The sequence below is a fragment of the Rhinopithecus bieti genome, unplaced genomic scaffold, assembly GCF_001698545.2.
Source record: "Rhinopithecus bieti isolate Rb0 unplaced genomic scaffold, ASM169854v2 scaffold_22, whole genome shotgun sequence".
Lineage (NCBI taxonomy): Eukaryota > Metazoa > Chordata > Mammalia > Primates > Cercopithecidae > Rhinopithecus > Rhinopithecus bieti.
In genome coordinates, this window is record NW_016803136.1 from 307140 (window position 1) to 323840 (window position 16701).

A 16701-nucleotide genomic window follows, 5' to 3' on the forward strand; every position below is an offset into this window, starting at 1 on the left:
CAGGCCCCGCCCCTGGCTCCCGGCCCCGCCCCCAGAGGCCGATCCCCGCGCGCCGGGGATGCCGAGCACGAAACGCCCCAGCCCGGTCTGGCCCCGGGCGCGCTACAGGTGGACGCGGGGACCCGCTCGCGCCGGGGCTCTGGGGGCGCGTTGACCCCTCGCCCTGTCCCAGCGGGACCCGGGAGGCGCTAACAGCTTCCGACCTGGCGGTCGGGGGAGCCAGACGGAGCAGGATCCCATCCTCAGAGGCCTGGGGAACCGGGCGAAGCCAGCGAGCAAACAACTGGAAATTATTAATAGTTAATGCGCTTCGTATGGCCGCAGCCGCCTGTTGGCCCAGGAAGGCGGGCTCTGGCGCTCCTGCGGGTCCCGGAGGAAAGGCTTGTCCTCAGGGGCTCCGCAGGCGCGGGTCGCCCCGGTGCTCGGCTGGACAGGCTGTGGCCACACAGGACACGCAGGGCAGAGACCTGCGGCTGGCGCAGACTCGTGGACAAGCTCAGCAGGTTGACCGCGGGCTGCCTCCAAGGCCGCCGGCCGCCCAGTGGGGACCAGAGCTTTTCCCTCACAGGGGCTAACCGCGCTGCCCGCCCCACCCCCGGGAGAATCCCTTCTGAAAAACAGACAGCACTTCTCCCCAGCCCTTCGGTTTGACAACGAAGCCTTATCCTGAGCGGGAACCCGTCTCCGTAGCTGCGGGGTGTAGGACTGGGCTGTTCCCAAATCCAGTACCTTTTCTCACAGGCCTCCGAGGTCAGCAGAAAGTGCGGGGAGTCCCCGCTCCACCGGCAGCCCTCCCCTGGGGGTTCTGATGGGTGGGTGTTCAGCCGAGGGCCTGGAGCTGGAACCTCACCCAGACCTACAGGACAGCTCAGAAGAGGAGTCACACCCTGCACGTCCCTGGCCGAGACGGTGGCAGCCCAGTCCACATCCCTGCAAAGATGAAGGATACTTGTCCTGCTTGGGACAGACCTGTTAAACTCAGAAACTCAGAGCAGGTAGATCTTAGAGACCCGCTGGCCAAGTTCCCGCCACTTACGTCCCTTACCTGTCACTTTCATGTAAGGAAACAGAGAGGGATTTCACTTGCCCTAAGTCACACAGCTGATCCGAGACAGCTTGCAGCGAACAGAAAGCCAGCATCATCCCTCCACAGAAGGTAAATCCTGGCACACACCTGTGTGCTGGGAGGTGGTTCATTCATTCAGTGTCTGTGGAAATAGATTACAAAATCCACAGTGCACAGTCCTGACCAAATGGGCAGTACGAGTGTTACCAGGAAGGGGTCGTGATCCAGACCCCCAGAGAACATTCTTGGATCCCGCGCAAGAAAGAATTCAAGGCCGGGCGCGGTGGCTCAAGCCTGTAATCCCAGCACTTTGGGAGGCCGAGACGGGTGGATCACGAGGTCAGGAGATCGAAACCATCCTGGCTAACCCGGTGAAACCCCGTCTCTACTAAAAAATATGAAAACTAGCCGGGCGAGGTGGCGGGCGCCTGTAGTCCCAGCTACTCGGGAGGCTGAGGCAGGAGAATGGCGTGAACCCGGGAGGCGGAGCTTGCAGTGAGCTGAGATCGCGCCACTGCTCTCCAGCCTGGGCGACAGAGCGAGACTCTGTCTCAAAAGAAAAGAAAAAAAGAAAGAATTCAGGGCGAGTCCACACAGTGAAAGCAAGTTTATTAGGAAAGTAAAGGAACAAAAGAATGGCTACTCCTTAGAGTAGCCCCGAGGGCTGCTGGTTGCCCATTTTTATGGTTATTTCTTGAGGATATGCTAAATAAGGGGTGGGCTATTCATGCCTCCCGTTTTTAGACCATATAGGGTAACTTCCTGATGTTGCCATGGCATTTGTAAACTCTGGTGGAGCTGGTGGGAGTGTAGCAGTGAGGACGACCAGAGGCCACTCTTGTGGCCATCTTGGTTTTGGTGGGTTTCGGCCGGTTTCTTCACTGCGGACTGTTTTATCAGCAAGGTCTTTATGATCTATCTTGTGCCGACCTCCTGTCTCATCCTGTGACTTAGAATGCCTGAACCGTCTGGAAGGCAGCCCAGTAGGTCTCAGCCTCATTTTACCCAGCTCCTTTTCAAGATGGAGTCACTCCGGTTCACAGGCCTCTGACGCAAGGACGCAGCTGTACCTCCTACCCCTTTGGATCCCACCATCTGCACAGCCACGTGGCATCGGAGGAGGAATCTCAGTGCTTTCTGGGGTTGTAGAAAGACGGTTTGTTGGTAGTGGGAAGCCTGGACTCACTGGAGGGAATTTGCTGGCCAAGCATGAAAAGCTGGTGAGATTGGGAAACGTGTCCGGGAAGACGGCGGTCCTGAGGTTGTCCTCTGGGTTCAGGAAGCCAGATCTACTAAAAGGACTTGCCAAGGTGCCACCCTGGCACCGAGGAGAGGCTCCTGTCACCCAGCGTGGCCTCCTTTTTTTTTGAGACGTACTCTTGCTCTGTCGCCCAGGCTGGAGTGCAGTGGCACGATCTCAGCTCACTGCAAGTCCCGCCTCCCGGGTTCACGCCATTCTCCTGCCTCAGCCTCCCGAGTAGCTGGGACTACAGGCGCCCGCCACCTCGCCCGGCTTTTTTTTTTTTTTTTTTTTGTATTTTTAGTAGACACGGGGTTTCACTGTCTTAGCCAGGATAGTCTTCATCTCCTGACCTCGTGATCCACCCGCCTCGGCCTCCCAAAGTGCTGGGATTACAAGTGTGAGGCACTGCACCCGGACTTTTTTTTTTTTTTAAGACAGAGTCACACTCTGTCACCCAGACTGGAGTGCAGTGGTGCAATCTCGGCTCACTGCAACCTCCGCCTCCTTAAATCTGGGTTGAACTCCTGGGTTCAAGCGATTCTTCTGCCTCAACCTCCCCAGTAGCTGGGACTACAGGCATGTACCACCACACCTGGCTATTTTGTATTTTTTGTAGAGACGAGGTTTTGCCATGTTTGTCAGGCTGGTCTCGAACTCCTGACCTCAAGCGATCTACCCCTCTCCCCCCATGGCCTCCCAAAGTGTTGGGATTACAGGAGTGAGCCACCACACCCAGCCTTCCTTCTTTACAGATATGCTCAGCATTGACACACACAAGAAATCAGAGGGCCTTGGAGAGAATCCAGCCCCAGGACTGACACTGATGGAGAAGCTGAGGTGGAGACCGGGGTCCCATATGCAGATTCTCCCAAACCGTTCAGCCGCCACCCCACCAATAAGCTGCACCAAACACTGACACCCCACATGGCTCCCAGAGTTCTGTTCAACCAATCAAAATACGCTAAGGAGGGGACCGGGCCCGGTGGCTCACGCCTGTCATCTCAGCACTTTGGGAGGCTGAGGCAGGTGTATCACCTGAGGTCCAGAGTTCGAGACCAGCCTGGCCAACATGATGAAACCCTGTCTGTACTAAAAATACAAAAATTAGCTGGGCGTGGTGGCGGGCGCTTGTAATCCCAGCTACTCAGGAGGATGAGGCAGGAGAATTGCTTGAACCTGGGAGGTGGAGGTTGCAGTGAGCCAAGGTCGTGCCCCTGTCTTTAAAGAACTCGAAGAGAAGCCTAAGCCAACTAGAAGCGACATGAGGGGAACCCAGAGGGCACCTGTGGCCTGGCCGAGGCATCTTCTTGAACTCTTCGTATTCCAACCTGCCTGAGAGTCCTTCTGGGTGGGAGAGAAGGCGATTTTCTTTGTCCTTACATAAGAGCCATGTGGCTCAGCCCCTGGAAGTAAGGAGTGTTTCCGTAGTCCTGAGCAGTGAGTCCACACAGCTAATCTGCTTTGGATTTTCGGAAAGGCCTCACTACTGGGCCCATCATCATCCTGCGTCTTATCTAGATGTTTTCCAAAGGACATTGCTTAAAGAAACTCAAATCAAATCCTAGGAAAGGCAGCGCATTCTACCTTTACCAGCTCTGAAGACAGGCCTGCTTTTGAATAACAGCTGGGATATACCTAGAAATCAGACACAAGTCAGACAAAACGAACAGGCCCCAGGAGACCAGGGGCTTGCGCAAGACAGGTCTCTTCTCAAAGCTGTCCCTCCAGAGCAGGGCCCTCAGCCCTCCGCCTGGGTCACGGAGATGCAGTGTCCTCAGAGGACTTGGCTTCTGGCCCGAGGCCTCTCCCGGCAGGGTCTGAGAAACAAAAGCTGCCTCACCATGAATGCCAGTCCTGCATTTTTGTTTTTTTCTGAACTAAATTAAGCCACTGCCCGAATGGGAGTTAAGTCAGACAGGAAGAGGGCAGAACCCCCACACCGCTGCTGTGTACTGTTTTGGAACAGCTTGCCGTCAGTAAGCCCCGCCAGACAGTGAATTAAACACACCCTGGGACCTGTATGCTGGCTGCTGCCCTCTGCCCAACACCTTCCCGCTCCCAGTCCCCAGGTCTTGGGTTGTTCTGTGGCTCATGATGTGTGGATTTGCCTGCTGTTGAACCAGGTCTTCTCTTTCCTTCATATGCACCCGTCAACCCAAATGCTTTTTGAAAAATAGAACTTTACGGCCGGGCATGGTGGCTTAGACCTGTCATCTCAGCACTTTGGGAAGTCGAGGGGCGGAGATTGTTTCATCCCAGGAGTTTGAGAACAGCCTGGGCAACACAGTGAGTCCCCATCTCTACAATTTATTTTTTTAATAGAGACAGGGTCTCTCTCTGTCACACAGGCTGGAGTGCAGTGGCACGATCATAGCTCATTGCAGCCTTGAACGCCTGGGCTCAAGCAAGCCTCGCACTTCTGCCTCCTGAGTTGCTGGGACCACTGGAGTTCACCCCCCACCCACCCAGCTGTAAAGCTCTACTTTTATAATTTATGTTTATATTTTATTGCTCTATTTTCATAATTTATAATTTTTTTAACATTTATTTCTATCTTTGTAGAGACAAGGTCTTACCATCTTGCCCAGGCTGGTCTTGAACTCCTGGGCTCAAGGCATCCTCCCGCCTCGGCCTCCCAAAGTGCCAGGATTACAGGTGTGAGCACCGCGTCCGGCCATCTACAAAATTTTTGTTAAAATTAGCCTGGCATGGTGGCATGTATCTGTAGAGGCTCAGATTCTCAGGAGGGTGAGCTCATATTCTCAGGAGGGTGGGCTCAGATTCTCATTAGGGTGAGCTCAGATTCTCAGGCAGGTGAGGTGGTGGGGAAATCACTTGAGCCCAGGTCAAGGCTGCAATGAGCTATGATCACGCCATTGCACTTCTGGGTGGTGGAGCAAGACCCTGTCCCAAAAACGTTTTTAACAAAAAGTTATTTTGCTCCTTATTTTAGATTAAGGTGATAGTTTTCAAAGAACATTGAAAGGGTTCTGTCATATTCAGTAAAGAAGCAAATTGAATTAAAAACACAAACCTGACACAACACAGCCCATATGAGTGTACGCACACATGTTGATGAGGTCGATTAATAACCCTGAGCCCCTGGGACTCGCAAAGATGGCCTGAACCAGATAGAGGCAAAGGGCTACCAAACTTCTCGCTTTCAGGACTATCAGGTCTGAAGGAACAGGCTAGCTTGTTTTTTGTTTGTTTGTTTGGGGGTTTTGTTGTTGTTGTTGTTGAGACAGCGTTTTGCTCTTGTTGCTTAGGCTGCAGTGCAGTGGCGCGATCTTGGCTCACTGCAACATCCACCTCCTGGGTTCAAGTGATTCTCCTGCCTCAACCTCCCGAGTAGCTGGGATTACAGGAGCCTGCCACCACACCCGGTTAATTTTTGTATTTTTAGTAGAGACGGGGTTTCACCATGTTGAGATCAGCCAGGCTGATCTCGAACTCCTGACCTCAGGTGATCTACCTGCCTTGGCCTCCTAAAGTGCTGGGATTATAGGTGTGAGCCACCGTGCCTGGTTGGCTTTTTTTTTTTTTTTTTTTTTTCTAATCTCTCAGTTGGGAGACCATCAGTTTGGTTGGAGACGTGGGGTCTGGCCAGGCCCAAATGATGACACAAACCCAGACAGCAAGTGCAGCTGGCATCTGTCAGTCCAGTGTGCCCAGTGTGGGGAGTCCCCTGATGCCCGTCAAACACGGCTCCACTCTGGAGGCCTCTTTGTAAGCTAAGAGCTGATTCTCCCTAATGCTCCCTAGTTACACAGAAAAGGACCTTCCTTGTCTTCTGCAAAATAAATCCAGAAGGGATTTTGCAAAGAGCTGGGGCACATGGCCTCCTTGGAGCTGCATCAATACACTTGCACTTCTGGCTCTGTTCTGCATATTCACACTGGACGAGGACTTGCAGGCCAGAAAAATAGCTCTTGGTTGAGCAATTGAAGACCCTTGGCTCTTGGGCTGAATTGCTAGAAGGGCGTGCTGTCATTATCTCTGGGGATCAAATGTCTGGTCTGTGTGGCCACACGCCAAAGGCAGGCTCAAAGGTCTCCACAGTACTCTAGGACCCCTTGAGGATTTGAGTATGCAGGGACTGCCGGGAAGGGACGGAGAGCGAGGGCCCTTGGAGGCAGCCTGTTTGCTCCACACAATGACAGGTGACCAGCTGTGTCATTCCCAGGAGCTGCAGTGGCCTCATGCATCCCTCTCCTACCCCAGTTCAGAGCAGAATACGTGCAGGCTGGAGGCAGCTGTGGTTCGCAGCATGATACTTGCTGGAGACATTTACATGCTTTGAAGAAATGTGTTTCAGTTTCGGGTCTTTACTGAGAATGAGCCAGAGGGGGAAGAACTTGGGGTGAGGGAGGGTCTTATCTCTTCCCAGGCCACATCTGCCTGGCGCCAACTGGGGCTGTGTGGTTGCCCCTCTCCCCTCCCTTGTAGGACTTCCACCCCCATCTCCAACCACTGACAAGTACGTCTGGGAACCCCCGAAGGCGTCTTTCATAAGAATCCCCAAAGGTGTCTTTCATAAGCTCATAAATAAACCTGGTCACACACATGGAATGCTATTAATTTTCTTTTTCTAGCCCTCACTGTCCTGGCCTCTGATTCTTCTACGGTGTGTGACAGTGAACCACCACGGTCCTCCGATAGGGTGCCCCTGCTGCGAGCACCATCAGGCCCTGCAGCCGCCTGAGAGAGGTGGCAGCACTGGCACACGGGTACAGTCCCCTTGCCCTTTGCTCGTTACCCCTTGCCAGGAACCGCCCAAAGCCCTGGGCACTGCTGCCAATGCTGGTGGTAGCAAAGGGCCCCTGTAGCTCCCAGGCACTAGGCTGTGGTTGTTCTGCTGCAAAGTGCCTCTCAGTCCTCCTGGTTACATGGGTAGGGTGGTCCTGATGCCCCGTGGCTTCCTTTATGTCTGCTTTCCCGTAGGGTTCAAACTTGAACCCTAGGGCCAGGTGCAGTGGCTCACACCTGTAATCCCAGCGCTTTGGGAGGCTGAGATGGGCAGATCACGAGGTCAGGAAATCGAGACCATCCTGGCTAACACGGTGAAACCCCGTCTCTACTAAAAAAAAATACAAAAACCTAGTCGGGCGAGGTGGTGGGCGCCTGTAGTCCCAGCTACTTGGGAGGCTGAGGCAGGAGAATGGCGTGAACCCAGGAGGCGGAGCCTGCAGTGAGCCGAGATCACACCACTGCACACCAGCCTGGGCGACAGAGCAAGACTCCATCTCAAAAAAAAAAAAAAAAAAAAACTTGAACCCTGCAGGGCTAGACCAAGACACAAACATCAAGTTTTAAAAACACCCCTTTGAGGGCTGGGTGCGGTGGCTCACGCCTGTAATCGCAGCGCTTTGGGAGGCCAAGGCAGATGGGTCACTTGAAGTCAGGAGTTCAAGACCAGCCTAGCCAACATGGTGAAACACCGTCTCTACTAAAAATACAAAACTTAGCTGGGCATGGTGGTGCATGCCTGTAATCCCAGCCACTCAGAAGGCTGAGGCAGGAGGACTGCTTGAGCTCAGGAGAGATCAGTCTGCACAACATGGTGAAATGCCATCTCTACAAAAAATACAACAACTAGCCCAGTGTGGTGGTGTGTGCCTGTAGTCCCAGCTGCTAGGGAGGCTGAGGTGGGAGAATGGCTAGAGCCTGGGAGGCAGAGGTTGCAGTGAGCCAAGATCGCACCACTGCACTGCAGCCTGGTGACAGAGTGAGACTCTGTTGAAAGAGAGAGAGAGAGAGAGAGAGAGAGAGAGAGAAGGGAAGGAAGGGAAGAAGGGAGAAATGGAGGGAGGGAAAGGGAGAGGAGAGGAGAGGCAAGGCAAGGCAAGGCAGAGAAGGGAGGGGTGCTTGGCCAAGGTGGTGGCACCTGGGAGGCTTATCTGGCATCCTGACAGCAAGGCTGGGAGGCTGGTGGTGAGCACCTGGCCCGTGCTCATCTTCCCACCTCCCTGGCCTCTACTGATGTGTAACTTGTTCTGCTCAGCCATTGAGTGCCACTCTCTGTTTTTTTCTTTAAGACAGAGTATCTGTGGCCCAGGCTGGAGTGCAGAGGTGCGATCTCAGCTCACTGCAACCTCCGCCTCCCAGGTCCAAGTGATTCTACTACCTCAGCCTCCAGAGTAGCTGGGACTACAGGCACCTGCCACCACGCCCATCTAATTTTTGTATTTTTAGCAGAGACGTGGTTTCACCACGTTGACCAGGCTGGTCTCCAACTGCTGACCTCAAGTGATCCACTCACCTCAGCCTCCCAAAGTTCTGGGATTACAGCCATGAGCCACCTTGGCCGGCCATTATCAGTAATTTAATTTAATTTAATTTAATTTAATTTAATTATTTAATTTAATTTTGAGTCTTGCTCTCTCACCCAGGCTGGAGTGCAGTGGTGCAATCTCAGCTCACTGTAATCTCTGCCTCCCAGGTTCAAGTGATTCTCCTGCCTCAACCTCCCGAGTACTGGGACTACAGGTGTGCACCACCACACCCAGCTAATTTTTGTATTTTTAGTAGAGATGGGGTTTGGCCAGGCTGCCTGGGCTGGTCTTGAACTCCTGACCTCAGGTGATCTGCCCACCTCAGCCTCCCACAGTGCTGGGATTACAGGTCAGAGCCACCACACCCAGTGCTACTCTCTGCTTTGGTGTCCATGAGCTGCCTGTTTTGCATTCTGTTTGTCCCAAATCCAGGTCTCAGCCAATGTGCTGGTCCTTTCACTACTGGGAGCATGGGAGCTCTTAGCAGCCATTACCTGCCCATGATGGGGTAGGAGGGACTCTGCGGTACACAGAGGCCTCCCCCTTAGGCCTCTCTGGCTGAACAGCACCCTCAGGTCCTCACTCTCTGTCTCCTGGCGCTTTATTGAACATAGAACTTCTTTATGGGGGCTTCAGCCTCGCAGGGGAAGTGCTGGAACCCAGGCAGTGGCTTCCAGATTAGGATCCTCTCAAGCTGATGGGGGTTTCTCTCCTACTAGGGTCGGCCCAGAGTGCTGGGGCTCCGGCTTTCTTCTCAGGGACCTACAAGCCTTTAAGCCTCTCTGGCTTTTCTTGTCTCACCTGCTGGGCAAAATCCACTTTCTGTCTTTTTAGGTGGAAACAAATGTTTATGTCCAGATGTCCTGTCCCTGTGGTGATAGTGTGGATTGGTGCAAAATCCTTCAGAATTTGGTGCTTAACATTTAAAGGCAGACTTTTAGAATAAGAAAACAAACCAAAACAGCATTCCAACATTCTTACACTGATGGCATGGATTCCAAGATTTTTGTCTCTACTGAAGAATTACAAAAGTCTACACAAGAATTCAAGCAATTATCTCGATACCGTCTGCACCTGAGTGCACTGCATAGAAGACGTCCCACCTGCTGCTGCAGAAAGGGGCAAAGAATAGAAAAACCACTTAACAGCAAAATGTGACCTCACTACCTATACAAAGGATGATCATTGATATCCTGAGCGAACCAAGAAATCACACACTGGAGGACCCTGACTGGGAGGAAAGGCACAAATCACGCACTGGAGGACCCCTGACTGGGAGGAAGGGCACAAACCACGCACTGGAGAACCCCTGACCAGGAGGAAAGGCACGGGTGTTTACTCAATAGACCTTGAATAAGAACACTCTCTTGTAAGACACAGTTGGGTCACAGCTGGTCTTGTGCAATGAAAACCAAAGAGGAACTTGTGCTTACTGGGTTTCTACAGATAGAGATGAAACTACATCCTCTATCTCAATAAGCAGGAAAAACCACCCAGGGTGAGTGAGGATGTGCGGTGGGTGACCACACACCCACCGTGGGGGTGTGCAGCAAAACAAACTGCAGCAGGTATTTTGGCAAGAGCTGGCGACATTTTAAATGTACACGTCCTTTAATCTGATTATTTTTCCTTTTTGAAACAGGGTCTCACTGTCACCCAGGCTGGAGTGCAGCGGTATAATCACAGCTCACTGCAGCCTTGACATCCCGGGGTTCAAGTGATCCTCCCGCTTCAGTCTCCCGAGTAGCTGGGACTGCAGGAGTGCACCACCACACCCCGATAATTTTTTGTAGAGATGGGGTTTCACAGGGTTGCCCAGGTCACTCTCAAACTCCTGGGCTCAAGTCATCTGCCTGCCTTGGTCTTCCAAAGTGCTGGGATTATAGGTGTGAGCCACCATGCCCGGCCTTAATCATTTTAAGTGGAAATGTAACCATTTTAGGATAATGTCCTACAAAAATGTGAGTACACGCAAGCAAAGACATTTGCAGAAAGATTTTCAGAGATGACGCTATCCTAATATCAAAAAACTAAACACAGCCTGTTGGCTATGTTGCTAGAAGACTGGCTGTCTCAGTCTGTTCACGCTGCTATAATAAAGTGCCACAGACTAATTGACAAATAGTAGATCCTTGTTCCTTACAGCTCTGGAGGCCGGGACGTCCAAGATCAGGTGCTGACGGACTCCGTGCCCAGTGAGGGCTGCTCCGCTTCCAAGATGGTGCCATGTTGCTTGTTACGTGGCAGAAGGCAGGAAGTCACAAGGCATCACACAGGTCCCCTGCACCTCTTTGTAAGGTCATAATCCCGTTCTTGAGGTCCCTCCTTCATGATTTAACCATTTCCTAAGGGCCCTGCATCTTAATACTATCATGTCGAGGATTCAGTCTCAACATAAGAATTTTGGAGGGACCTATACATTCAAACCGTAGCACTGATGACATAAATGATGGAGCTGGGCGCGGTGGCTCACTCCTGTCATCCCAACACTGGGAGGCCGAGACGGGCAGACCACCTGAGGTCGGGAGTTTGCGACCAGCCTGGCTAGCGTGGTGAAACCCCGTCTCTACTAAAAAATACAAAAATTAGCCAGGTATGGTGGCGGGCACGTGTAATACCGGCTACTCAAGAGGCTGAGGCAGGAGAATCCCTTGAACCTGGGAGGCAGAGGTTGCAGTGAGCCGAAATTGCACCACTGAGATCATTCCACTGCACTCCAGCAGCCTGGGCGACAGAGCGAGGCTCCTTCAAAAAAAAGAAAAAAACAAGGAAGGAAGGAAGAAAGGAAGAAGGGAGGGAGCGTGAGGTGAGGCGGAGGGAGGGAGGGAGGGAGGGAGGGGAGGAAAAAAAATGATGGCACTAGCTGAGCTATAAAACACCACACAGCCATTAAAAAGAATGAGTAGATTTATACACAGCAAGGGAAAAGTCCAAGATGTACAGCCTTCTGCATCCACCAGTTCTGCAGCTACAGATTCAACCAACTCTGGAATAAAAATACAGAATTCTCAGGATGCTGAGAAGTCAAGACCCAAATTTTGGTATCCACGGGTTCCACAGGGCTGACTTGGGGCCTGGGACCTGAGCATCCAGGATTTTGTTATCTGGCAGGTGGGGGGCCCTGGAACCAATGCCCCATGGATACTGAGGGGCAACTGTATTGTTAAGCTGCAGAAACATATGCTTCATATTATTATTATTATTATTATTATTTATTTTAGCAAAGTGTCCCCTTCTTTTTTCCCACATAAAGACACAGAGAAGTCTTTAAAGGAGAGTAGGACTTCTGATATATTTCCATGTAGATTTATTTATTTATTTGTTTATTTAGAGACAGAGTCTCATTCTGTCGTCCAGGCTGTGCACAGGCTGAGTGCAGTGGCACGATCTCAGCTCACTGAAACCTCCACCTCCTGGGTTCAAGTGATTCTTCTGCCTCAGCCTCCCGAGTAGCTGGGATTACAGGCACCTGCCACCACAACTGGCTTTTTTTTTTTTTTTTTTCCTGAGATGGAGTCTCACCCTATTGCCCAGGCTGGAGTGCAATGGCGCGATCTTGGCTCACTGCAATCTCCCCCTCCCGGGCTCAAACAATTCTCCTGCCTCAGCCTCCCGAGCAGCTGGGATTACAGGTGTGTGCCACAATGCTTGGCTAATTTTTTGTTATCTTTAGGGGAGATGGGCTTTCACCATGTTGGCCAGGCTGGTTTCGAACTCCCGACCTCGTGATTCTCCCACCTCGGCCTCCCAAAGTGCTGGGATTAGAGGTGTGAGCCACCACGCCTGGCCCATTGTACTTTAAAAATGAGTGTTGCTATTGCAATATTATAGGGTAAATAGCGGCACAGAGCACTGAGCGATCAGTGTCATCGGTTTTGAGAAGTCACCCGCTGGAGCCAGGCTCCTTAGCACCTTCTGAGAAACCTAAGGAAAGAGGCGCGCAGCAGGCCCAGCCCAGACCCCAGGGAGAGTGGCTTCCGCACACCGAGACCCTCCCGTGTGGGCTTCCTGGAACTTCCATTCTTGATTTGTTGGGGCAAGATTTTCTTTTGATTTCTGTGACTGTTGTCTGTGCAATCATTAAGAAAAAAAGTTTATGATAAACTAACCATATTGGCTGACAATGAGAGTTGTTAGGGGTGACTAAGGTGTTGAGACTGAGGCCCTAAGAAAGGAAGGTGGAGCCATTTAGAAATGGGGAATTCAGCTGGGGGCGGTGGGAGGCTGAGGTGGGAGGATCACTTGAGCCCACGAGTTCAAGACAAGATTGGGCAACAGAATAAGACTCTGTCTCAAAAACAAGAGAAAGAAAAGAAAAGAAAAGGAAAAGAAAAGAAAAGAAAGAGAAAAATGGGGGATTCAGGAATTGGGCTGAGCTTACCTCGAGATGGTGCATATAAGCTAATGATGGGAGTGGGCTAGAGGACAGGAACTGAAAATCGCGGGGAGCTCAGGTGTAGCTGGTGTTTGCACCTGTGATGGCAGGTAAGTCCTCAGGAAACTGGCATGAAAACAGGGGGCCTAAGACCTCAAGGCCTGGCCGCTGTCAAGGCTCAGAAGGAGAGGAGAGCTGGGGAACAAGACTAACAAGTCCCGGAGCCAGTAAAGCAACAAAGTGTCAAAGGAGTTCAGGGAGGATTCCGGGGAGAGGGGGACTCACGCAGTTAAGGGAGAATCCTGGGGAGAGGGGGACTCACGCAGTTAAGGGAGGATTCCGGGGAGAGGGGGACTCACGCAGTTAAGAGAGAATTCCGGGGAGAGGGGGACTCACACAGTTAAGGGAGGATTCCGGGGACAAGGGGACTCACGCAGTTAAGGGAGAATCCGGGGAGAGGGGGACTCATGCAGTTAAGGGAGAATCCTGGGGGAAGGGGGACTCACACACAGATGCCCCTCCACTGATGAATGTTACGTCCCAAAAAACCCACTGTAAGTTAGACATGTTAAGTCAAAAATGCATTTAATACACCTAACCTGCCCAATGTCATAGCTTAGCCTATCTTACACATGCTCAGAACAGTCACAGTATCCCGCAGTTCGGCAACATCCTGTAACACGAGGCCTATTTTATAATAGTGTTGACTGTCTCATGTGATTCATCTTATGCATCTGTTTCCACTGAAGGTGAAAACAGTGGCTGTACAGGTGCTCTGGGTAGGGTTTGTACTGGTCATGAATCACTTTTGCACCATCGTAAAGTCGAAAACTCGTTAAGCAGGGCCATCGTAAGTTGGGAACCATCTGTAGGTGAAGAATGTGAGCCGGGCTGGAAGAGCACCGGTGACCTTCAACACAAGGGTCAGGACAGAGGTTGAGACGGAAGCTGACTTTCTAGAAGGGCACCAGTGACCTTCGAGAGCAGGGTCAGGACAGGTGAGCGGAGCTGGAAGAGCACCGGCGACCTTCAACATAAGGGTCAGGACGGATGTGAGCTGGGCTAGAAGGGCACCAGTGACCTTTGAAAGAGGGGTCAGGACAGAGGTTGAGATGGAAGCTGGCTTGCTCGGTGGGAATGCATGTGTGGATAGGGGCTGTGGACTCCCTTGACACACTAAGAAAACCGACGGGCTGTGGGGGGAGTGGGATCAGGAAAAGCAGGGGGACCCGTGCTCACTTCTGCAAGCAGAGGGTAAAAGGGGACAGTCTCTGAGGACCTGGGTGGGGCGAAGGACACACCCCAGGACCGGACAGCTAGGAGAGCGGTGTGGTATGGAGAGCGGCATGTACACCAGTAGTTTAGTTTTTGCCACTCCTCTTCTATGGCGGGGAGTAAGCCAGTGATGGAAACTCTTGCGATCTCAGCGTCCCATCTACAAACGGAGGGACTTTGACAGAGTTCCTGACAGGGAACCAAACACGCCCCCCAACCCGGACGCTCTAATTCCAACCTTCATGCCCCAATTCCGAGTTTCCCAACCGGAGAGTTGGGGCCACTGCAAAGGTATCCAGCAAATGACCAGATACTCATCCCCTTAGCCTTGGGGCTGTGGACGGAGGGAGGTGTCCCCAGGCCCGTCACTTCCCGCCCCAGCAGCCTCTTCTGTTGAGGCAACAGGAGTTACTCCTGTCGTCACTTCTGGCTGCAAAGGTCGGGAAGCGTTGCAAACGCGGTCATGCCATGTCTCCAGCACAAGATTTGGGGCTTCTGGAAGGATCAGGTTCTTCCGATCGCCCACCTCACTCTGACCAAGCCCCTTCTCCATCCCGGTGACACCGCTTTGTTCTTAGAGCGTGTCTACCTTTCACCAGGGGTTACTCAGAGGGTTCTCAGGTGTTATTTCCAAAGGCCACAAGGCCTCAGCTCAACTGTGCCCCCCAGCCTTAGGGGTCGAGCGTCCGAAATTCAAAATGCTCCAAAATCCGAAACACTTCGCGTGCGGACACGACACCCAGAGGAAGTGCTCATTGAAGCCATCTGGGTTTGGGATTTTCCGATTAGGGATGCCGAACTGGTACATATATAACACACACATTCCCAAATCCAAAAACAGCTGAACTCCAAGACACTCCTGGGCGGAGCATCTCGGGTTAGGGATGCTCAACCTGAATTTGCACAGAATCTGGGAGAGAGTTTGCGTGCTATTGTTGAATGGGCGGCTACCTCAAGTCAAACCGTGCCCTTTCCCACACTAGTGACAGTGCCAAGCCTCCCCTCCCATCTAATCCGGAAAAACAACGAGCGACATGTGTCAAGGAGGGCAGCAGCTTCCAAACCCACACCTGGGGAAACCTGGAAATCTTCAGTGATGTTTTGATGGCGTGAGAACCTCTACAGAAGTTTTATTCTAACTTCCCTTTTTGCTTGTTTTTGAGACGGAGTCTTGCTCTGTCGCCCAGGCTGGAGTGCAGTGGTGCGATCTCGGCTCACTGCAAGCTCCGCCTCCCGGGTTCCCACCGTTCTCCTGCCTCAGCCTCCCGAGTAGCTGGGACTACAGGTGCCCGCCACTGCGCCCGGCTAGTTTTCTGTATTTTTAGTAGAGACGGGGTTTCACTGTGTTAGCCAGGATGGTCTCGATCTCCTGACCCACCCGTCTCGGCCTCCCAAAGCGCTGGGATTCCAGGCGTGAGCCACCGCGCCCGGCCCTAACTTCACTTTTAAAATGCATTTAGTTTTAGTTCTAAAACTAAATATTAAAATGGGTAATAACGCTGGACGGGCGCGGATGTCTCAAGCTGTATCCCAGCACTTTGGATGAGCCGAAGAGGGGGATCACGAGGTCAGGAGATCGAGGGACCATCCTGGTAACACGGTGAAACTCTGTCTCTACTAAAAAACAAAAAACAAAAAACTAGCCGGACGAGGTGGCTGGGCGCCTTGTAGTCCCAGCTACCTCGGGGAGGCTAAGGCGGGAGGAATAGCGTTGAACCCGGGAAATGGAGCTTGCAGTGAGGCCGAGATCCGGCCACTGCACTCCAGCCTGGCGACAGGAGCGAGAACTCCGTCTCAAAAAAAAAAAAAAAAAAAAATGGTAATAACGCAACGCGCATCCTCAAATGTCTTCTGGGGGCAAATGTAAGATGTCGGAGGCCCTTGCTTGTGTTAACCTCTTACTCCAAGGGCTGCTCACCGCCATGAAGACTCAGGAGACAAAGAGTCTCTTGCCACTTCTGTTTAACTGAAGAGCCTCTACCACTTGAAGAAGAGCTGTTTAAAACAAAACAAAATGGATACTATTTACAAATTCTTAGCTGGATTAAATCAAGATTTCTCCATTCTGTGCAACCAAAGCAAAACCCAGAAGTAAACTGGGGTTGATACATACACATTTTCATCCACAACCTTGGTTTAAAATGCTTCCTATTTACTGGAATAGTTTCAATGCTTTTACTGATTTCCTGTGAAAAATATTTGAACTCATATATTCATAGAATACTTTTATCTGTTTTGTATAGTGGCAATCCACTGTAAAATTTTGTCCGATAAATTTGAAAACTGCTGGTGTAGTACAAAGGGCACGGATGTTGGAATGAAGGCTTGAGCCAAATCCTGGCTCATCCCTCACTAGTCACATATCAAATCCTGGCTCACCCCTCACTAGTCACATATCCAATCCTGGCTCACCCCTCACTAGTCACATATCCAATCCTGGCTCACCCCTTCCCTGGACAACTTTAAN

At 51.9% G+C, this 16701-nt stretch overlaps 1 protein-coding gene across 1 annotated transcript; it reads right to left on the reverse strand.

Annotated features, from left to right (window-relative positions):
• Positions 1-37: 37 nt before the first annotated feature.
• LOC108522299 (uncharacterized) lies at positions 38-1322 on the reverse strand. Its single transcript, XM_017862429.1, has 2 exons — positions 1046-1322; positions 38-930 (listed from the first exon to the last, which is right to left on the reverse strand). The coding sequence occupies exons 1-2, from the start codon at positions 1195-1197 to the stop codon at positions 294-296; spliced, it is 789 nt and encodes a 262-aa protein (XP_017717918.1). The 5' UTR covers positions 1198-1322; the 3' UTR covers positions 38-293.
• Between the last annotated feature and the right edge of the window lie 15379 nt (positions 1323-16701).

What these genes read in the sequence shown, in the direction of transcription:
- LOC108522299 (XM_017862429.1), bottom strand. Translation starts at nt 1,197, where the DNA reads ATGAACCACCTCCCAGCACACAGGTGTGTGCCAGGATTTACCTTCTGT. An exon ending in TCCTTACATGAAAGTGACAG is followed by an intron (nt 931 to 1,045) that starts GTAAGGGACGTA and finishes TCATCTTTGCAG; the next exon opens with GGATGTGGACTGGGCTGCCA.